The following is a 23,022-nucleotide window of genomic DNA, read 5'->3' as shown; positions in this document are numbered from 1 at the left end:
GAAGGAATAAATTGCCTTTGGCTTGTGAATGTATGAGTTACTTAGTGATGGGCTTAATTATTTTGCTCTACTCTGTCTGCGTTATTAGAGTTGTTCTATTCTTTGATCATTTTCTACAGGAAGTTAAGATACCAAGAGTATCTTGGTATCTTTTTAAGATTGATTTTGCTATGATATAAGAACTTGTGTAAATGTCACATTGAGCCCTCAGTACAATAATGAAAAAAAATTTTAAAAGATTGACTTTGGATCATCTATCAAAAGGGACAGTGACATTGTGCACCCTGTTGTTACCTGGCACTGTTCCATGTCTGGATTTATCCATTTCTATTTAGTCTTGACTACAAATTTGTGCTAACAAGTGTCATTTTCACTAATGCTCTAGAGGTCACCACTTTTGATTGCTCCAGGAAGCCTATCACATTGACCATTCCCTGTTCTCTGACAGCCTCAGCCAATCCCCACTCTTGTGCTGCTCCAACCAATATTTAAATAAAGCAACATGTCTTCTTTAACCTGTTTACTTACCATGACAATACTGCATATATTCCTAGACAACATGCTTGAAATATATTTATTATGTATAAGTATATTTATATTCTCTACTCCCTTTTATCTATACAATATTCCATTTTGGATTTTACCTTTTATCTATACAATATTCCATTTTGGATTTTACCTTCCAAGGTCTATTAAAATAGTTATGAAAGTTATTTGGGTTCCTTTGCTGCTAAATGCAACAGAAACTCATAGGGGCAACAGATACTTTAAGGTCTCTATAGTGCTGCTTAAACCATTGAACCATTCCCCCTTGTCTCTTACCCTGTTTCATGACATCATATTGTCTTGGTTTTTCTTCTCTTTTATTGTATACCTTTGAACTAATTTGTGGGTTATCTCTATTATCTTCCTTGGTGATCTAAGTCACTTTTATGGCTTTAATTATTAGCATATTTAATGATCCCCCAAATTATAACTATGTAACTCCTCCTTCCCATGCTTCACATGATTATCCAACTGAAAACTTATGATTAGAGGTTTCTACAGGGATCTGCAATCAGTAGATCCACTACTAATTTGCACTCTTTTATTCCTTTTCACCCAGTATAGAGACTGACTTGATACCATTCTGAGTCATGGTCATGCCTTGTTTTTTAAACCTTACTTATCACATTTTTATTTGACTTGGTGAATAGAGGGTAAAACCAAGTCTCTTGAAATAGTCAAGAAAGACTAATAAGGAACTAAAATTCTCTAACATTACTTGTCTCACTACAAGAAGGGGTATTATATTATCTATTATTTCATTCAGAGATAGACATATTGAGGCTCAGATAAGTTGTGATATGATAAAGTTTTCAGGAAAATATTTGGGCTTTGCCAGAATTAGAATTGAAGACCTGTAAATTGTTGTTTGGTACCCTTCATGGTTAAAAGCTATTTATGTACAAGATAATACATGGATTGATTCCCTTCCTTCAAGACATGAGCAGAATTTTCTTTCAGTTTTGCATGGTTATTGCTTAGCTTTTGACAAAGTCTCAGTTCTCTAGTGTGCCACTATAGTCATGCAGAATGAGCCCGTTGAAGATGAGAAATATGTTAAATACTATATTAAGTTTTTTTTTAGTATCAAGGATATGATTTTGTTCATTGTGTCTTTCAACACTTCCTTTACCTTCTCATTCCTTAAGCTATATATAAAAGGGTTCAGAAGAGGGGTCACTACTGTGATGAGGACAGCAGCTATCTTATCAAAATCCAGTGAGAAGTTCTGATTGGGTCTCACATACATAAAGATGTTGCTCCCATAAGCAATGGAGACAACGGTGATGTGAGAAGCACAGGTAGAAAAGGCTTTTTGACGGCCTTGGGCTGAGGGGATGCGCAGGATGGTAGAAATGATGTAGCCATAGGATCCAGTAGTGAATGCCAGGGAGCTCAGGATGACAAGGGCAGAGAGGATAAAGGTTAACTTCTCAATGAAATGAGTATCTATACAGGCCACGTGGAGAAGAGGGGCAATGTCACAGAAAAAATGATTAATTTCTTTCCTACAGTAAGGTATCCTTGTCACTATAATAACTGGTACCAGCACTGACAGGAAGGCCCCCACCCAGCAGCCCAGAACCAGCAGGAGGCAGACCCTGTTGTTCATGATGATGGTATAGTGCAGTGGGTTACAGATGGCCACATAGCGGTCAAAGGACATGACGGCCAACAGAATAAACTCCACTGTCCCCAGAAAGAAGTAGAAATATGTTTGGGTGATGCAGCCAGCAAAGGATATGGTCTTCTTCTCTCTGAGGAGGCAGGCTAGCAATTTTGGGGTAACAACAGTTGTGTATAGCATATCCAGAAAGGACAAGTTACTGAGGAAAAAGTACATCGGAATTTGCAGGTGAGGGTCAGTCCATGTTAGGGAGATGATGATGATGTTTCCTACTGCTGTTAAGGTGTAAGTTAGCAAGAGAAGCACAAAGAGGAATATTCGAATCTCTAAGAGAGCTGGGCAGCTTATCAGGATGAATTCAGTCACTATGCTCCAGTTTCCCATGGTCATTGCCAAGTGGTGGAGGGACTCCCTGAAGAAAAGGAAAACCAGTTAAGTAACTTTATGAATATCTATTGACAACATATTATTGGGTGTGCCTAAGGGCATCTGTGTGTGGCCTTGGGACACTTACAATCCTATTGAGACATACTTTTTCTGTATAATGAAGGGATATGAGTGGATAAAAAATTAAGCTTCTTATAGTTATAAAATTCTATTTCTTGGGGAAAGAGGGGATAAAGGAGAATGGAGATAATGAATTCAAATATGATATACAAACTTTTGTAAATGCCACAATGTACCCCCAGCACAACAATTAAAAAAAAGAGAAATAAATTTTTCTTGGGAAAAAAAACCCTTCTATTTCTTTTTATTAGGTGAAATTTTTTATTCCTTTTTATTTATCCAGTTTCATTTTCCCAACTAAAAATATGCCAAAGTACTGACCCATACCTTAACTAAAACTCCTTTCCATTGCTCTAAAGTTTATAGTTTGAGAAGGGAATCTTTTAAAATATTGTGTTAGTCAGCTTTCAGTCACTATGACAAAATACCAGAGGAAAACAATTTAAATGAGGGAAGTTTTATTCTGGCTCATGCTTTCAGTTTCTTGTTGCTTGGCCCCATTGCTGTGGGCTTGTACTGAAGAGAACATTGTGGTGGGAAGAGCATGGTGGAGCAAAACCAGTCACTTCCTGACAGCCAGGAAGTAAGGGAGGAGGGGGACTGGAGACAAGACATACTGTTCTAGGTAATGCCCCCAGTGACCTCGTTCTTTGAACTAGGCCCTACCTGCTACAGTTCCCACCACCTCCCAACAGTCCATTTGATTATAAACCATTCATGAGTTTAGAGCCCACATGATTCAATCACCTGTCAACACTGCTGCTCTGGAGACCAAGTCTTTAATGAATGAGCCTTTGGGGGACTTTCCAGATCTAAATGATAACAAATACTTTTTAGTCTTTTCTGTAACCAATTGTTTTCACTTTATCAGTTGGCATTTATAACTTATGAGAGTAAAATATGAAGATTGCCTAATTTTTCCTCTTTTTGATGGTGTCCAGAGTCTCAATTTTTAAATTCTTTCCCTCGCATACATAGATCTGTGGAAAAAGTCCAGAGATGTTTGCAGTCAATAATAAGTCATGATTTCTATCATTCATACAGGTGACACTTTGAAAGGGAAAGTATTTTGTTTTGAATTATGTTCTATGTCTAAAATCTACCTCTTACAAGTGCTAAGAAACATGTTATTCATGCACACATCATGTATCTGCCTGATCATTTGAGAGGACATTATATGGTGTGATAAAATCAGAGAGGTTTAAGTTCTCTACAGGAAGGTAAAGTGGAGGTAATTAAACTTTACTTTACTTGATCAGCTGAAATCTTAAATCTGTGCTTCAAGACCATCTAGTTGTTCCTAATCCTACTGTTCCAGAAAGGGTTCTTTTACAGATTTCCATTTCAGATTAAAATTATTCATGTTTTAATCTGACCTCACTATTTATTTTGAGTTCATTTAGCATCTTCTTGTCAAATAAATTAATCAAGTTAATTGCTGACTCCTGCTGCTACTGGTTTCTGCCCAACTCATTCTCCCTTCCTGCTTCTCTATTTCCCCTCCAGGATAAAAACATTTGTCCTCCTGATTTATTTTTTATTTTATTTTATTTTTTCTTTGGTGGGACTAGGGTTTGAGCTCAGGACTTCACATTTGCAAAGCAGGTGTTTTATCATATAAGCTATACCTCCATTTTTTTTTGGCTTTGGTTATTTTGGAGATGGGGTCTTGTGAATTATTTGCTAGGCTGCTGGCCTCTGAATTTCAATCCTCCTGATCTCAGCCTCCCAAGTAACTAAATTTACAGGCATGAACCACCAGCATCAACTCTCTTGATTTATTTTTTAAATGTTTCCTACTACAAGAAAGACATTTTCTGTGCAAAGAATTAAAAATGCAAATGTAAGAATAAAATTATAATTTGTAAGCAGGCTTCTTAGAGATACAGTGACAACAGTTTGGTGTATATATATTTCCAGGCTGTTTTGAAGGTTAAAATTATATGTCTAAAATTAGTCATACTAGCATATTATTTTGTAACTAAGTTCCCCCCTTTCTTTCTCTTTCCAATTTTTTATTTTTGCAATACATCATCCTTCCATGTCAATTACTAGAAATTTATGCAATTAGATTTTTTTGTGGGGGGGAAATTCTGGGTATTGAACACAGGACCTTGTGCTTGTGAGGCATGTGCTCTACTACTTGGTCCACTCTGCTAGCCTGTACACAATCATTTTTAAGAATCATACAGTGTAACATATCTAGCTAGTGGTTTAGTGTTGGAAATGTAGATGGTTTATAATTCTTGTTTGTATACATAAAGATTAAATACATATTTTGTTCACATACATCTTTGTGTGGCTGTTTTTATTAATTTCTGATAATCTTTGTCAATCTGATTTGTCTTTACCATTTCTATCTCAATATAAATGCCCAAGAAAGGCTTGGCCTTAGATTTTACCTTATTAGAGCAGTTGATTATGTAAAATCACTTTTAGATTCCCATCATATGGTCTTTGTCTGAGGTAATATTTCTAGTTCTTAGCTCAGCTCGTGTAGCTGATGCCTCAGTAGTGTTAGAATACTTTGTTCTTTTTTTAAAAAAACTTGCCTTTTATGTTTTGGGCTTCAGTTCTCTTATCTGAAAAATTTATAAGATCTAATCACTAGCTACCAGTTATGTTTCGACTCCCTAACCTACTCAAAGATTCTAACTTCTTTCATTCTCCGGTAAATAAATTTCCAAAGATTTTCTAAATTATTGCACAGAAGTGGCTCATCGTGGATACACGTACCAAAAATAATGGCAGGTGAAATCTCCTAAGTGAACTTTCTGTATGAAGCATTCTGTTATCTCTTTTTTGAGTATCTTGAATTATTATTTCTGTGAGGTTGTTCAAAGACAAATATTTCACATTTTCAGAATTAAGTATTAAATAGATTAATGATACATATATATATATATTGAAAAACTGGGCTCCAATTTTAGGTTTTATTTATTTATTTTTACCACTGCTAGCTCTGTTATACAGAATTAAAATTTTTACTTTTGAATCATAGCTTTTTTTGTGTGTGTGTGGTACTTGGGTTTGAACTCAGGGCCTTATGCTTGTACCAGCCCTTTTCTGTGTGGGTTTTTTTTTTTTTTTTTTGAGATAGGGTCTTCTGAACTGTTTGCCCAGGCTGGCTTCAAAGCATGATCTTCTTGATCTCTCTCTGCCTCCTGAGTAGCTAGGATTACAGGTGTGAGCGACTGGCATCCAGCTTATAGCTTCTTAATTTTGAGAAATAAAGATAATTATTACATTCCAATGAACTGGCTTAAGATTTAAATTAAATCGTATGTGTGACAATGCCTAATAGATTCTTAAAATTTTTTATTTAGATATATTCATTGTGGCCGAGTGCCAGTGGTTTACGCCTATAATCCTAGGTACTTGGGAGGCAGAGATCAGAGGTATCGCGGTTTAAAGCCAGCCCAGGCAAATAATTTGTGAGACCCTATCTTGAAAAAAAAACAACACAAAATAGGACTGGTGGAGTGGTGTGAGTCCTGAGTTCAAACCCCAGTACTGCAAAAAAAAAAAAAAAGGTACATTAATTGTGAAAAATAATGGGTTTCATTGTGACATTTTGGTACACATATATTATGTACTTCTTGTTAAAAAATATGGTTCTACTGGATAACATCATCTTAAGCAATATTAGCCAGGCTCAGAAGGCCAAAAATCGTATGTTCTCCCTCATATATGGACTTTAGATCTAAAACAAATGCAGTAATATTACTGGACATGGGTCACACACTAAGGGGAGAACACGTACAGGAGGAATAGGGAAAGGTAGGAAACCCAAAGAAGTATTTGCTGTGCCCACTGTAGAGAAGCTAATAAAGTAATCTTAAACTGACAGAGGCCGTTAGGGGAAGGTGACCGGGAAGTAGTGAAGATGTCTGGTAGAGAGGAATCAATTTCAGGTTGTAATACACAGGGCATGGAAACAATGCTAGGAATCTCTCTGTATAGCTATCCTTATCTCAGCTAGTAAAAATGTTATGTCTTTCTTATTATCTGTTATGTTTTCTCTTCAACAAAATTGGAGAGGAGGGCAGAACAGGTTCTGCCTGGAAGTGAGGGGGGTGGAGGAGAGGGAGGGTGGGGGCAGGGGGGAGAGATGGCCCAAACAATGTATATACATATGAATAAATGTATAAACAATTAAAAAATATGGCTCTAAAATTGGGATGAATTTAAGGGAGATGAATAATTATAACTAATTTTTTTATTATCTGAACAGATAACAATAAATCATGCATAGTATACTTTGTGACTGAGAAGTATTTTTAATGCATACTTAACCTGAATCCTTCCAAATGGCATCTGGCCCCACTGAGAATATTGACAGATCAGAGAGACTATACACAAAGAAACTAACAAAAGCGATTTCATATTAATGATGCCTGTGTGAGAAAGCATACTTACATTTCCCTGATATTATAAGATGACAAAAATCTCCTAATATGTCTAATATATACAAGTCCTGTGATCCAGCTGAGGCAGGAGGATCCTAGTTCAAGGCCAGGCTGGGCTGCATAGTGAGACCCAGTTTCAAAATGACAAAAACAGCAATCTGTGACTCAAAGATGAAATAAACCATACAAGGTCACTGGCCCAGTTAACTCCAGTGTGAATCTTGGTTGGTATCCTTAGCACATACTCATTCTGACATTGCTTAGGTGACCTTGGTGAATGGTAAGTCACTATCTTGCTTTATTGCTGAGTGCACAGAAAGTTCCTACCTTGAGTAGACATCATTGTTTTTGTTACTTCCATTTACATGCTTATGTACTGGCCTTGCAGATAAAGTGTTGGCCTTTCCTGCCATGATGAGCCCTTTAAACATGTCTAAGATCTAGATGTTACCCCACAGCATCTGGTGGGTTCAGCACAACACAAATTCTACAGTATGCTTTTGCAGTTAGAGAATTTTATAGTTATGGCAAGTGACCAGGAAAAGTTACAGAACAAAGATGAGTCATAACAGGGTTAAGTAGATCTTCCCTGTCTTCCCTAAAAAATATAGAAAATAATCAATTCTCAATTCTCAGGTATTTTTTCCCATGCAGGAAGGCTATGTTTTTGTCTCTTAGGTAAATTCTTGATCATTTTATTTATTAAGCAACTGGACTTTTTGTATATAGAATCTCAAACAGATAACTCACCCAGATGTGGCTAATGTGGAATTCTTGATGGCTTAGTGAAGGGACTTCAATCTGGGGGACTGCATTCTACCTTTATGGTCAGTAGAATATCTTCCCATGGAAGCTTTTACTGAACAGGCTTGACTACTTTAAATCTTTTCTCAGATTAAAGATATCTCAAAGTTTTAAAAAAAGTTTACTTCTTCCCCTTTCGTGGAATTCTTGATGGCTTAGTGAAGGGACTTCAATCTGGGGGACTGCATTCTACTTTTATGGTCAGTAGAATATCTTCCCATGGAAGCTTTTACTGAACAGGCTTGACTACTTTAAATCTTTTCTCAGATTAAAGATATCTCAAAGTTTTAAAAAAAGTTTACTTCTTCCCCTTTCTCTATAAAGCTTCCTTTCTTGTATTATTTTGTTTCTAAGTGGATGAACTATGTTTTTTTAAAGGATTGTTTTCCTTAGAGATTTAAATGAGAACAGCTCTTGGGGCTGTGGATCAAAAGGTTAATTAATAATGTTGTTATAAAAGAATGTTGGCTCTGAACTACCTAATCACAATCACAAAGTTTTAGAAGTTGCCAAATATACCTGTTAGGGGCGCCTTGGGGATTTCCCCAGATTGTTTTTTTAGGAGCGGTACTGGTTTGAACTCAGGGCTTCACAGGCACTCTGCCACACCTTCAGCCCTCCCCAGATATTCTGCTTCATTCATTTAAAGAAAAATCTATAAGGAAGCCTAAATCATGGAACCCTTTTCACCATTCTTAATTTAGTGACACAATAGGAAATGTTCTCCAACAATGAGTACTTAGAATTTCAGGTACCATTTAGAATCTCTGCCTGTATTAGCAGAATTTTTTCTTAAAATTCCAGATGAAAATTCCATATTAAATTACACTGTGCCTTTTATCTCTGTTTTTTCCATGTTCTAAGAGTAGAACTGTTGTCCTGAACTCAGGTGAGCACACACTGCTCTTCCTCACTCTTGACTCCTCTGCCAAACCTGCAAGCTTGCACTAAACTTCCACTGTGCACTCTGGCATGAACAGGTTTTCTAGAAACATTCTCTTAAACATTCTTCTTTTAACTAAAACTCTATCATTTGCATTCACAGAAATCTGACTTTCACTTGCAGACATTGGCTTTACTGAAGTTTCTCAAGTGAAAATGCACGACTTTGTATGCACCAGAGAGATAGGGGCATGTGACTAGAGGGTCATTATAATTGTAACAATATAGCAATAACAGTAGCTATTTTATATTTATATATTAATTAAATATATTGTATATTATTTATTATGTAAATACACAGTATACTAAAATTTCATAGTCATATCATAATAACAATGCTCCTTTTGATGTTATTTTGTTCCTAATGTCTACTTCAAACAGAAAGTTGATTAAAGTTCTCTGATATTCACAGTATACAATCTCATTTTCTTATTTTTATTTTTTTTGGCTGCACTGGTGTTTGAATTCATAGCCTCACACTTGTTGGGCAAGTACTGTTCCTGCTTGAGTCACTCCACCAACTCCATAGTATACAATCTCATATTTTCTTTAGTCCTGCCATTTCATGATGAGTTTCAGGAAAGAAGTAACCAACTTTCAAGACACTGGTGCCTGAACTAAAGCAGATACTTTAAAGCAACTGAGGCCAATAGGAGAAGGGGACCAGGAACTAGAGAAAAGGTTAGTTCAAGAAGAATTAACTTAGAAGGTAACACACATGCATAGGAAATCAATGCAAGTCAACTCCCTGTATAACTATCCTTATCTCAACTAGCAAAAACCCTTGTTCCTTCCTATTATTGCTTATACTCTGTCTTCAACAAAATTAGAGATAAGGGCAAAATAGTTTCTGCTGGGTAGCGAGGGGGTAAGAGGGGAGAGGGAGGGGGTGGGAAGGGGTGGGGAAAGGGGGAAGAAGTGACCCAAACATTTTATGCACATATGAATAAAATAAAAATTTAAAAAAAAGACACTGGTGCCTGGTTCTTATTGAGAATTTTTGCACCTGTGTTCATCAAAGAAACTGGTCTATAATTTTTTATTTGAGAGTGTATGTCCTTATCTGGTTTTAGTACCAGGGTAATGCTAGTTTCATAGTATGTGTTTGGTAGCATGCCTTCCCTTTCTATTTTACAAAATAGCTTGCGGAGCATTGGAGTTAGTTCTTTTTTAAAGGTCTGGTAGAATTCAGCTGTGAATCCATCTGGTCTTGGGCTTTTCTTTGTTGGGAGACTCTTCACTGCTGTTTCAATCTTATTGTTTGTTATAGATCTGTTTAAGTTGTTTATGTCCCCTTGATTCAATTTTGGTAGATCATATGTGTCTAGAAATTTATCCATTTCTTCTAGTTTCAGCAGTTTACTGGACTATAAACTTTTGGAAGATTCCCTGATGGTCCTCTGAATTTTTTTGGCATTTGTCTATTATTCCCCTTTTCATCTCTAATTTATTAATCTGTGTCTTCTTTTGGTTAGTTTGTCCAAGAGTTTGTCAATCTTTTTTTTTTTTTTTTTTTTTAGATATTCAACATCATTTGTAATTGGGGAAATGCAAATTAAACCACACTAAGATGTCATTTTATACCTTTGAAAATAGCAAACAAACAACCACAAATAGCAACACTTTGTAGTGCTGGTAAGGAATGGATCCATTAGAACTCTCATGTATAGTTGGCATGAGTGAAAAATAATGCAGCCTCTCTGAAAGTTTGGCAATTTTTTTTTTTGTCTGTCTAGGCCTTCATCTTTTTTTTTTTTAAATTTTATTATTCATATGTGCATACAAAGCTTGGGTCATTACTCCCCCCTGCCCCCACACCCTCCCTTACCACCCACTCCGCCCCCTCCCTCTCCTCCCCACCCCCTCAATACCCAGCAGAAACTATTTTGCCCTTATTTCTAATTTTGTTGTAGAGACAGTATAAGCAATAATAGGAAGGAACAAGGGTTTTTGCTGGTTAAGATAAGGATAGCTATACAGGGCATTGACTCACATTGATTTCCTGTGTATGTGTATTTCCTTCTAGGTTAATTCTTTTTGATCTAACCTTTTCTCCAGTTCCTGGTCCCCTTTTCCTATTGGCCTCATATACTTTTAAGGTATCTGCTTTAGTTTCTCTGGGTTAAGGTTAGTTTTTTAGGTGTCTTACCTATCTTCACCCCTCCCTTGTGTGCTCTCGCTTTTATCATGTGCTCAAAGTCCAATCCTATTGTTGTGTTTGCCCTTGATCTAATGTCCACATATGAGGGAGAACATACGATTTTTGGTCGTTTGGGCCAGGCTAACCTCACTCAGAATGATGTTCTCCAATTCCATCCATTTACCAGCAAATGATAACATTTCATTCTTTTTCATGCCTGCATAAAATTCCATTGTGTATAGATACCACATTTTCTTAATCCATTCGTCAGTGGTGGGGCATCTTGACTGTTTCCATAACTTGGCTATTGTGAATAGTGCCCCAATAAACATGGGTGTGCAGGTGCCTGTGGAGTAACCTGTGTCACAGTCTTTTGGGAATATCCCCAAGAGTGGTATTGCTGGATCAAATGGTAGATCGATGTCCAGCTTTTTAAGTAGCCTCCAAATTTTTTTTCAGAGTGTTTGTACTAGTTTACATTCCCACCAACAGTGTAAGAGGGTTCCTTTTTCTCCGCATCCTCGCCAACACCTGTTATTGGTGGTGTTGCTGATGATGGCTATTCTAACAGGGGTGAGGTGGAATCTTAGTGTGGTTTTAATTTGCATTTCCTTTATTGCTAGAGATGGTGAGCATTTTTTCATGTGTTTTTTGGCCATTTGAATTTCTTCTTTGGAGAAAGTTCTGTTTAATTCACTTGCCCATTTCTTTATTGGTTCATTAGTTTTGGGAGAATTTAGTTTTTTAAGTTCCCTATATATTCTGGTTATCAGTCTTTTGTCTGATGTATAGCTGGCAAATATTTTCTTCCACTCTGTGGGTGTTCTCTTCAGTTTAGAGACCATTTCTTTTGATGAACAGAAGCTTTTTAGCTTTATGAGGTCCCATTTATCTATGCTATCTCTTAGTTGCTGTGCTGCTGGGGTTTCGTTGAGAAAATTCTTACCTATACCTATTAATTCCAGAGTATTTCCTACTCTTTCCTGTATCAACTTTAGAGTTTGTGGTCTGATATTAAGATCGTTGATCCATTTTGAGTTAATCTTGGTATAGGGTGATATACATGGATCTAGTTTCAGTTTTTTGCAGACTGCTAACCAGTTTTCCAGCAGTTTTTGTTGAAGAGGCTGCTATTTCTCCATTGTATATTTTTAGCTCCTTTGTCAAAGACAAGTTTGTTGTAGTTGTGTGGCTTCATATCTGGGTCCTCTATTCTGTTCCACTGGTCTTCATGTCTGTTTTTGTGCCAGTACCATGCTGTTTGTATTGCTACTGCTTTGTAATATAGTTTGAAGTCACATATTGAGATACCTCCTGCGTTGTTCTTTTGACTGAGTATTGCCTTGGCTATTCGTGGCTTTCTGTGTTTCCATATAAATTTCCCGGTAGATTTTTTGATCTCTTTAATGCATGTCATTGGAATTTTGATGGGAATTGCATTAAACATGTAGATTACTTTTGGAAGTATCGACATTTTTACTATGTTGATTCTACCAATCCATGAGCATGGGAGATCTCTCCACTTTCTATAGTCTTCCTCAGTCTCTTTCTTCAGAAGTGTATAGTTTTCCTTGTAGAGGTCTTTCACATCTTTTGTTAGTTTTACACCTAGGTATTTGACTTTTTTTGAGGCTATTGTAAATGGAATTATTTTCATGTACTCTTTTTCAGTTTGCTCATTATTAGTGTATAGAAATGCTAATGATTTTTCTATGTTGATTTTATATCCTGCTACCTTGCTGTAGCTATTGATGATGTCTAGAAGCTTCTGAGTAGAGTGTTTTGGGTCTTTTAGGCTTAGGATCATGTCATCTGCAAATAGGGATATTTTGACAGTTTCTTTACCTATTTGTATTCCTTTTATTCCTTCTTCTTGCCTAATTGCTCTGGCTAGGAATTCCAGTACTATGTTGAATAGGAGTGGAGATAGTGGGCATCCTTGTCTGGTTCCTGATTTTAGAGGGAATGGTTTCAGTTTTTCTCTGTTAAGTATAATGCTGGCTGTAGGTTTGTCATATATAGCTTTTATAATGTTGAGGAACTTTCCTTCTATTCCTAGTTTTCTTAGAGATTTTATCATGAAATGATGTTGGATCTTATCAAAGGCTTTTTCTGCATCTATTGAGATGATCAAGTGGTTTTTGTCTTTGCTTCTGTTAATGTGGTTTATTACGTTTATTGATTTTCGTATGTTGAACCACCCCTGCATCCCTGGGATGAAGCCTACTTGGTCGTGGTGAATAATCTTTTTGATGTGTTGTTTTATTCGGTTTGCCATTATTTTGTTGAGGATTTTTGCATCAATGTTCATTAAGGAGATTGGCCTGTAGTTTTCCTTTTTGGAGGTGTCTTTGTCTGGGTTCGGGATAAGTGTAATACTGGCTTCATAAAATGTGTTTGGCAGTTTTCCTTCTCTTTCTATTTCGTGGAACAGTTTAAGGAGGGTTGGTATCAGTTCTTCTTTAAAGGTCTGAAAGAATTCAGCAGAGAATCCATCAGGTCCTGGACTTTTCTTTTTGGGGAGACTCTTGATTGCTGCTTCAATTTCATTTTGTGTTATAGATCTATTCAGGTGATTAATTTCCTCTTGGTTCAGTTTTGGATAATCATATGTATCTAGAAATCTGTCCATTTCTTTTAGATTTTCAAATTTATTTGAATATAGGTTCTCAAAGTAGTCTCTGATGATTTCCTGGACTTCCATGGTGTTTGTTATTATCTCCCCTTTTGCATTCCTAATTCTACTAATTTGGGTTTTTTCTCTCCTCATTTTAGTCAGGTTTGCCAGGGGTCTATCGATCTTGTTTATTTTTTCAAAGAACCAACTTTTTGTTTCATTAATTCTTTGTATCATTTTTTTGGTTTGTATTTTGTTGATTTCAGCTCTTATTTTTATTATTTCTCTCCTTCTATTTGTTTTGGGATTTGCTTGTTCTTTTTTTTCTAGGAGTTTGAGATGTATCATTAGGTCATTGTTTTGGGATCTTTCAGTCTTTTTAATATATGCACTCATGGCTATAAACTTTCCTCTCAAGACTGCTTTAGCTGTGTCCCATAGGTTCCGGTAGGTTGTGTTTTCGTTTTCATTGACTTCCAGTAACTTTTTAATTTCGTCTTTTATTTCATCGATGATCCATTCTTCATTAAGTAATGAGTTATTTAGTTTCCAGCTGTTTGCATGTTTTTTGTCTTTAGTTTTGTTGTTGAGTTCTACTTTTACTGCATTGTGGTCAGATAGTATGCACGGTATTATTTCTATTTTCTTATATTTGCTGAGACTTGCTTTGTGCCCTAGGATATGATCTATTTTGGAGAAGGTTCCGTGGGCTGGTGAGAAGAATGTATATTGTGTAGAGGTTGGATGAAATGTTCTGTAGACATCTACTAGGTCCATTTGATCTATTGCATATTTTAGATCTTGGATTTCTTTATTGATTTTTTGTTTGGATGACCTATCTATTGATGATAATGGGGTGTTAAAGTCTCCCACAACCACTGTGTTGGTGTTTATATATGCTTTTAGGTCTTTCAGGGTATGTTTGATGAAATTGGGTGCGTTGACATTGGGTGCATACAGATTGATGACTATTATTTCCTTTTGGTCTATTTCCCCTTTTATTAGTATGGAATGTCCTTCTTTATCTCATTTGATTAATGTAGGTTTGAAGTCTACTTTGTCAGAGATAAGTATTGCTACTCCTGCCTGTTTTTGGGGGCCATTGGCTTGGTAAATCTTCTTCCAGCCTTTCATCCTAAGCATATGCTTATTTCCGTCGGTGAGATGAGTCTCCTGTAAGCAACAAATTGTTGGATCTTCTTTTTTAATCCATTTTGTCAAACGGTGTCTTTTGATGGGTGAATTAAGTCCATTAACATTAAGCGTTAGTACTGATAGCTATGTGGTGATTCCTGCCATTTAGTTGTCTTAGTTGTTTGAAGGTTTGATTGTGTGTACCTAACTTGATGTTACTCTCTACTGTCTTGCTTTTTCTTTTCCTGTGGTTTGGTGCTGCCTGCCTTTTCATGGTTAAGTTGGGTGTCACTTTCTGTGTGCAGAATCCCTTGCAGAATCTTTTGTAATGGTGGCTTTGTGGTCACATATTGTTTTAGTTTCTGCTTATCATGGAAGACTTTTATTGCTCCATCTATTTTGAATGATAGCTTTGCTGGGTAGAGTATCCTGGGGTTGAAATTATTTTCATTCAGTGCCCAGAAGATCTCACCCCACACTCTTCTTGCTTTTAATGTTTCTGTTGAGAAGTCTGCTGTGATTTTGATGGGTTTACTTTGATGTTACTTGTTTTTTCTCTCTTACAACCTTCAATATTCTTTCCTTAGTTTCTGAACTTGTTGTTTTAATGATGATATGTCGTGGGGTAGTTCTATTTTGATCTGGTTTGTTTGGTGTCCTGGAGGCCTCTTGCATCTGTATGGGAATATCTTTCTCTAGATTTGGGAAATTTTCCGTTATTATTTTGTTAAATATAATACGCATTCCCTTTGCTTGCACCTCTTCTCCTTCTTCAATGTCCATGATTCTCAAGTTTGGTCTTTTGATGGAGTCGGTGAGTTCTTGCATTTTCTTTTCACAGGTCTTGAGTTGTTTAATTAATAGTTCTTTGTTTTTTCCTTTAATTACCATTTCATCTTCAAGTTCTGAGATTCTGTCTTCTGTTTGTTCTATTCTGCTGGATTGGCCCTCCGTTTTGTTTTGCAGTTCTGTTTCGTTCTTTTTTCTGAGGTTTTCCATATCCTGGCAGTTTTCCTCTTTAATGTTGTCTATTTTTGTGCTGAGTTCATTTATCCATTTATTCATTGTGTTCTCTCTTTCACTTTGGTGTTTATACAGTGCTTCTATGGTTTCCTTTATTTCTTCTTTTGCTTTTTCAAATTGTCTATTTTTGTTTTCTTGGAATTTCTTCAGTGTCTCCTGTACATTTTGGTTGACCCTATCCAGTATCATCTCTATAAAATTCTCATTGAGTACTTGTAGTATGTCTTCTTTTAAATTATTCTTGTGGGCTTCATTGGGTCCTTTGGCATAGTTTATCTTCATTTTGTTGGAGTCTGGATCTGAGTTTCTGTTCTCTTCATTCCCCTCTGGTTCCTGTACTAATTTTTTGCTGTGGGGAAACTGGTTTCCCTGTTTTTTCTGTCTTCCCATCATTGTCGTTGGTGTTGTTACTGTCCCTGTACTGTGTGCAATTAAGTATTTTCTAGCTTTTAATAATAACAATGGTAATATTTCGAATGGAAGGGTGAGCTGAGATGGAAAGCAAGAAGTTAAAGAAAAGGGGAAAACAAATATACAGACAAGAGGGAGAAAGCAGAACAAGGTATCAGACAAGAGAGTTTCAAAGGTATAAACAGGGAGTGTTAGTGTACTAATCGACAGTAAGCTGAACAGACATTAGAGAGACAGAGAGAGGATTGAAAATCAAAGATAAAAACAATAAAAAATAAGTAAATGAAAGAAATATCTATATATAAAAATGAATTAAAATAAAATGGAAAATAGAAAATTAAAAACAAAAAACAAAAAACAAAAAACTTCCAAGTTTATATGCAATGCAGTTTCAGTCTTAATAATTTGGGTGTTGGTCTCAATCTCTAGTCCTGGAGTTGGTGCCTCAGATGTTGTTCTGTAGTTTTCTCATCAAAGGGGATGCATAAAGTAGAACAAAACTATATACTCACACACAAAAAAAAGCCCCACCAAGTGTCCCAAGTTCAAATGCAATACAGTTTCAGTAAGTTTTTCGGCTTGCAGGTGTAATTCGGTTGTTCTCTCATCAAAGGTAGGGAGAAAAAGAAAAGAAAAGAGTCTGGAGACCATTCTGAGAGTGGTATCTGCAACTGTGTCTTGCCTGCCTGCTGCTCTCAGCCTGTAGCTGGCGGCGTTATTTATGCAGATCTCTGGGGTGAGCTAGCACTCACCTGGTCCCACAGGCTTTGTTCAGAGTTCTCCTGTGCGGGAGCCTCTGCTACAAGCTTTCCCCTTTCCAAGCACTGGGAAAGGTGACACTGCCCCCGCGTTGTCAGGCCTGTGTGTTTATTTACAGTTCATGTGGAAGGTGGGTCTTCCCTCTTCTCCTGTGCAGTTTTCCTCCCACTGCCACTTTCACAAGCTTTCCTGCTCCTGATTACTGGGCGGTGCTGCTGCTCCTGCTGGCCACCATGTTTGTTTACAGTTCATGTGGATGGTGGGTCTTCCCTCCTCTCCTGTGGAGTTTTTCTCCCTCCGCCACTTTCACAAGCTTCCCCGCTCCTGGTTGCTGGGCGTGCACCCCGCTCCTGCCAGAGGCTCTCCTGCCTGCCTGGCTTGTTTATTTACAGTCCCAGGAAGGGTTCCCTTCCCCCAATCTTCAGCACTCAGGGCACCCCACCCTCCTTCCAGCGTGTCTTAATTGTTCTTATTGCTTATTACTCAGTTTCTCTTTTTTTCCCTGGGTGGAGGTCAGTCTGTCCAGGGGACTATGCTGCTCTGGCCCAGGCTTGTCTGTGGGAGAACCGCGGTACCGCAAAGCTCACCTGGTCCGCGTCTTCCCAGTGGGTGCTGGCCACTGGCGGCCCCGGGGGCCCTCCTTGTTTCTCCATTTAATGTGAAGTGGAGATTCTCTGTGCCAGCTGGAGGTGTGGAGGGGTCAAAGTTATGCCTTTTCCAAGTGATTATGCCTGCAAAGTGTGTCTCCAGTGTCTCTCCAAGATTTCACTATAGGAGGCTCGCTTTCTGCTTCCTACCTTAGCCGCCATCTTGGAATTTTGACATTTGTAAAATATTAGTCTTTACCGAATATCAGTATTTGAACATTTGCTGGGCAATGGTGGCTCACACCTGTAATCTTGGCTACTTGGGAAGCTGAGCTTGGCAGAATCTCAGTTTGATGTCAGCCTGGGCCAAATAGTTTGCAACAGCCTATATCCAAAATAACCAGAGCAAAATGGACTGGAGGTGTGTCTAAAGTGGCAGAGTGCTTTCTTTGCAAATATGAAGCCCAGGGTCCCACCAAAAAGAAAAGATTTGAGCATTAAGTTGACATTTAGTGGTTTTTTTTTTTTTGCAGTTCTGAGTTTTGAACTCAGGGCCTTATGTTTGCTAGGCAGGTGCTTTATCATTTGAGCTATACCCCCAGCAATTTTTTTTTTTGGTGGGACTGAGGCTTGAACTCGGGGGCTTTTTGTGCTTGCATAGTGTTGTTTTTAACACTATCTATTTTTACTTAAAAATTTTAAACAATATTTAAGACATGTGAAAAAATATAAAGAATAATACCGTGACACCTATGACCCTTTCCAACTACAGGACTAAGGTTGCTGAAGATCAAGTGTAGAGTCTCATCCTGATAGTGGATGAATTACAGTTGAACTTTCAGCTTCATAATGTATTAAAGTGAGGACCCTCATTGGGAAAGAATGACATCCTGTAAATTGGGACAAGAATATGTTGGAAGAGCTTGATACAGTTGGAGATACGATGTCACTATATTATGATGTTGTCAGAGAAAAAGATCTTCTCATACCCTATGGAAGTAGTGCTCTGGCCACTTCCAGTGTGACCTTCCATTTCCAATGTATTGACTTTTCCACCCTATCTATAAGCATTAAACCTGCACCACCCAAGGAAACTGTAATGACCTCCCTTAAAGCACTTCCTATACAAAATTCCTACCACCACTGCCCCTGTTTGCTTCTAGATCCGTGAGTAGACAGACTTAAGTCTAGAGATCCTTAATGGGGAAATACTAGTTTTGACCCATGAAGACCTACACTACACTCCAAAATAACTCCTAGAGTTTTCTAATTTATACAGGCAGAAATTCAAGACTGGAAATGGAAACTAAGGGTGTAAGGTAATGGGGAAAGCAACCTAAAGTTGGATCAGGCTGATATAAGCCCTCTAAGCAGAGCTTCTGCATTGAATGTTGTCACTTGGGGAGTTAGAAAAGGCTCTAATGGTTTTGTTGGTTGATGGAAACTTTGACCAACAGGCAGCTCATGGTGAATTAATTGAAAATGCTAGACCAGGCTTGGTTTAATGTGGAGTGAGGGATTCAAAAGCTTAAGGAGATTGGTATGTTAGAGTGGATTTATTATTTAAAATCTAGTCACTCACTGTGAATGGGCTCAGAAAAAAATTTCAGCAGTGCTGTAAAAAATAAGTTTGTGAGTGGAGCTCTGGTATAAACATCTTATTAAAGGATCACTAAACTAGACCGGGCACCGGTGGCTCATGCCTGTAATCCTAGCTACCCAGGAGGCAGAAATCAGGATGATTGTGGTTCAAATCCAGCCCAGGCATATAGTTCTGTGAGACCCTATCTGGAAAAAAAGCCTTCACAAAAAAGGGCTGGTGGAGTGGCTCAAGGTGTAGGTCCCGAGTTCAAGCCCTGGTACTGCAAAAAAAAATTAAAAAAAGGATCACTAAGTTATAAGTGTCCAAATAAAAACTGTTATGAGCTGGGTGCCAATGGTTCACTTCTACAATCCTAGCTAGTCAGGAGGCAGAGATCAGGAGGATCATGGTTTGAAGTCAGACCTGGACAAATAGTTCATGAGACCCTATCTTGGAAAAACCCATTTAAAAAAAAAAGGTTGGTGGAATGGCTCAAGGTGTAGGCCCTGAGTTCAAACCCCAGTACTGCCAAACAAAAACAAAACCTGTTGCGCTTTGTTTATTATACAGAATTTCCAGACTCATTTTGAATCTTGAAATGTACAATTTTTTACAATACTCAAAAAATTCACAAAAATAATAATGAGAAAATGTAGCAAAAAGCCTTAATTTGGCAGGGTGACCACTAAATTAATACACATTAATTGTTATAATCCAGAGTTTTTACTCCTGGACATGATGCAGTCACAAGGATCCTGACATCATCTAGAAAAGGCTAGTATTGTTTTCTTACTGTCATGAGGTTAAGAGACCCACAGGGAGAGCCGTACTACACATTTAGCTCTTCTCAGTGAAGTATACTTAATTCCTAGTATATGAAAATAGGAAGCTCTCAATACCATTTCCCCCACTATTATAAAATCCCAGTGACAACTGTGGCAAACAGAAACTTCATTTGTTTTCAAACATCCCAGATTTTTGTTGCTAAGAAACAGCATAATGCTTTTAAAGATTACAAGTTGTCCAATGTTGACAGTATCAAGGGGCAACCAAGCTCCTACCAGGGCCATAAAAGGCTATATAGGAAAGAAAGAAAGTGTAGGACATTGAATGTCTTAAAGCAATTAATCTGACAAGGTGTGCACTACCCCGTTTAGCCTAAATGTCTCTTTTATCCTAGACTTTCCTCTTCCTGTTACTCTTCCACCTGTAAACTTTGAAAGATCTGATTTTTTCAGTATTTTGATGTTTGAATCTCTTAAATGATACTTTTCTGAAGTGGCTCACACCTGTGATCTCAGCAATTTGGAGGCAGAGAATGGGAGAATTGTGGTTTAAGATCAGCTCAGGCAAAAAAGTTACCAAGACTGCATCTTAATCAATAAGCTAGGTGTGGTGAAGGATACCTGTGATCCCAGCTTCAAAGGAGGCTACAGGTAGGAGGATTGTCGTCTGGGCAAACATACAAGACCATACCTGAAAAAGAACTAATGCAAAAAAAAGGCTAGGGGATACGGCTCAAGTGATAGACTGTTTACCAAGTACTAGGACCTGAGTTCCACAAAAGCAAAGAAAAAAGAATGAAGTAGTTTTCAATAAACAACTAGAAAAAAAAACATTCTAAAAGAGTACAGGTCATGATAGAGGTCTGTATTTCATACTCTAGAATACAGGCTAAAGAGCTTATCATTGCTGTAACCCATAGCTTGGGGAAAGAACCCCCAATTTTAAATCCAGTTCATTTGTTTTGGGAGGGGACTAGGTTTCAACTCAGGGCTTCATGTTTTGCAAAACAGGCACTCTACTGATTGAGCCATCCCTTCAAGAGCCCCTAATTCTGATTTACTTGTTAATGTGCTCAAGAATGGGAGATTATATCGATAGGATGCCTGCCCTTATGGAAAATAAAGAAAATACTTAGCCTCAGAAGGAATGTGGAGATGTGGAGTTGATAAATATTATTTTTTTTATAAATGTGGAAAGTGGGGCTCAAGGATGTAAAAAGAGGTGTGCCACAAAATTCAACAAGTCAAGTTATTCTGCTCTATTTATATCTGAAAATTATTTTTAGATAGAGGGAAACCACTGTGCATTTGTAGAGGAGTTTCCTTACCAACTACCTAGAAATGTCAAATAATTCTAAGAAACCAATATTTCCTTATCTAGAATAGAGAAGATGAAGACAAAAGCCCTTTTATCAAAATAAGGATAATTTGAATTGTGGGATAAATGAGTGGTCAATAGAAATAAAGAGGCAACCACAGGAACCAAAAATGCCACAGCCTACTTTTCAAATGAAAATTTGTTCAGGAAAAAAATGTCTTAACTCTGAGCCTTATTGTAATCATGATCATAGCATTACTTTACTTATTTACTTAATTTTGTGTCTTTCTTACCTAGATTTTAAGATTTGTGGGGGCAATTTTTTGTTGATTTTTGTTTTATTATTATTATTATTGTTATTGGTAAATAATAGATAAAATAAATAACAGGTGAACCAAAGTTCTCTGAAGAGGCTGCTTCTATATTAAAGATCCCTTTAAAGATTAAAGGTGTACTCAGCAGACTTCTTCTCTACACTGTACTTACGGAGAGATGGAATGTTGCAGGTCAAGACCCAAAATTATCTTGGGCTTTTTGTAGTCTTTTTAACAACCATTTACTTTCAACCTCTGTGTCTGACTTAACTTCTTGTGACTACTTGGTAAAACTCTTGGAATGTAGCACAAGGGGTAACAGACCTCTGGCCAACACCAACCCTCTTGTTTCCTTTGAGGCCAGAGCTGTGTTTTGATTGGACAACACCATTGTATTTGTACGTATTTATGAGGTGTAAGGTGAAGTTTTGATTCATGTTTACAATGTGTAATGATTAACTCAGGGTAATTAGAATCAACTTTTATTATTTCTTTGTGGTAAGTGAATTCAGATTCCTCTCTTTCAATTATTTTGAAATAGACAATGCTATTGTTAGGTACCTTTACCCTGTTGAGCCATAGAACACAGCATAGAGGAAGGCACTCGATGCTTGACCCATGCCTGCAGCCCCAGAATTTACTTTCTTGAAGGCAGTGCTCTTGGCACAATGTGGAAATGTGTTTTACTCAATGATCAAATTTATCCCACCCAATCTAAGAAATGGTTTGTTTTTCTATGGTTATGTCCTTGAACATAACCACAGTGGGCATAAAATGATGAAAAGACTTTTAATGTTGAAAGGTGTATGATAATCTTGAGAGGCAGTACCTTCAAGAATATCTTAAAAGCTTAAAGACAAATCACATGAAATAAGTCAGGCACAGAAAGATAAGTATCACATGTTCTGGGTTATATGTTGAAGTTAAAAAAAATGTCTACCTGAATGCAGAATAGTGATTATTGAAGCCTGGGAAAGGGAGGGGAGTTTGGATAAATGCAGGTGGATTTGACCAGTGCATGCCATATGCAGGTAGTTAAAATATCACAATGAACCCTATTAACATGTAGAATTGATTTGTGTTAATAAGGTTAGTATTGCACTAACCTTCAATACATGAAGAATGTTGATTGGCATATCTATATTCCTACCCAAAGAGGAAAGGAGGATTAAAAACAAGAAACAATAAAGCACCAATTAAAAGAAGGTTGATAAATTTTATTCTATGTAATTTGAATATCTCAATTAAAAAAGATATCATAAACAAAGCTAAAAAGCCAAGGCATAGCTAGGGAAAATATTTTTAAACAATATAATTAATTAATATTAGTTTCCAGTACATAAGAAGAACAACAAACCAATAAGAAATAGATAACCAATCCACTAGGAAAATGGCCAAATAGTGGTTCACAGAAGAGGAAGTCCAGAGGCCCAATAACTGAATGAAGAGGTGTGGAAACTCAGTAATTCCACCTGTCAAACCATTGAAAAGTGTTTGCAAAGAAAAAGAAATAACTC

The 23,022-nt window shown here is 37.2% G+C and overlaps 3 protein-coding genes across 4 annotated transcripts in view; 2 read left to right on the top strand and 1 right to left on the bottom strand.

Moving 5' to 3' along the window:
- LOC109674527 (olfactory receptor 10G9) overlaps positions 1-23,022 on the top strand; it is a 249,077-nt gene that overhangs the window by 47,663 nt on the left and 178,392 nt on the right. The gene's annotated exons all lie outside the window — the stretch shown is intronic.
- Positions 1-23,022, top strand: part of Or4d5 (olfactory receptor family 4 subfamily D member 5) — a 113,835-nt gene that overhangs the window by 47,649 nt on the left and 43,164 nt on the right. The gene's annotated exons all lie outside the window — the stretch shown is intronic.
- On the bottom strand, positions 1,610-2,812 carry Or6m1 (olfactory receptor family 6 subfamily M member 1). The gene has a single exon (XM_020152254.2). The coding sequence runs from the start codon at positions 2,561-2,563 to the stop codon at positions 1,610-1,612; it is 954 nt and encodes a 317-aa protein (XP_020007843.1). The 5' UTR covers positions 2,564-2,812.

Source organism: Castor canadensis, chromosome 2, assembly GCF_047511655.1.
Source record: "Castor canadensis chromosome 2, mCasCan1.hap1v2, whole genome shotgun sequence".
NCBI lineage: Eukaryota > Metazoa > Chordata > Mammalia > Rodentia > Castoridae > Castor > Castor canadensis.
This window is presented reverse-complemented; position numbering and strand designations above follow the sequence as displayed.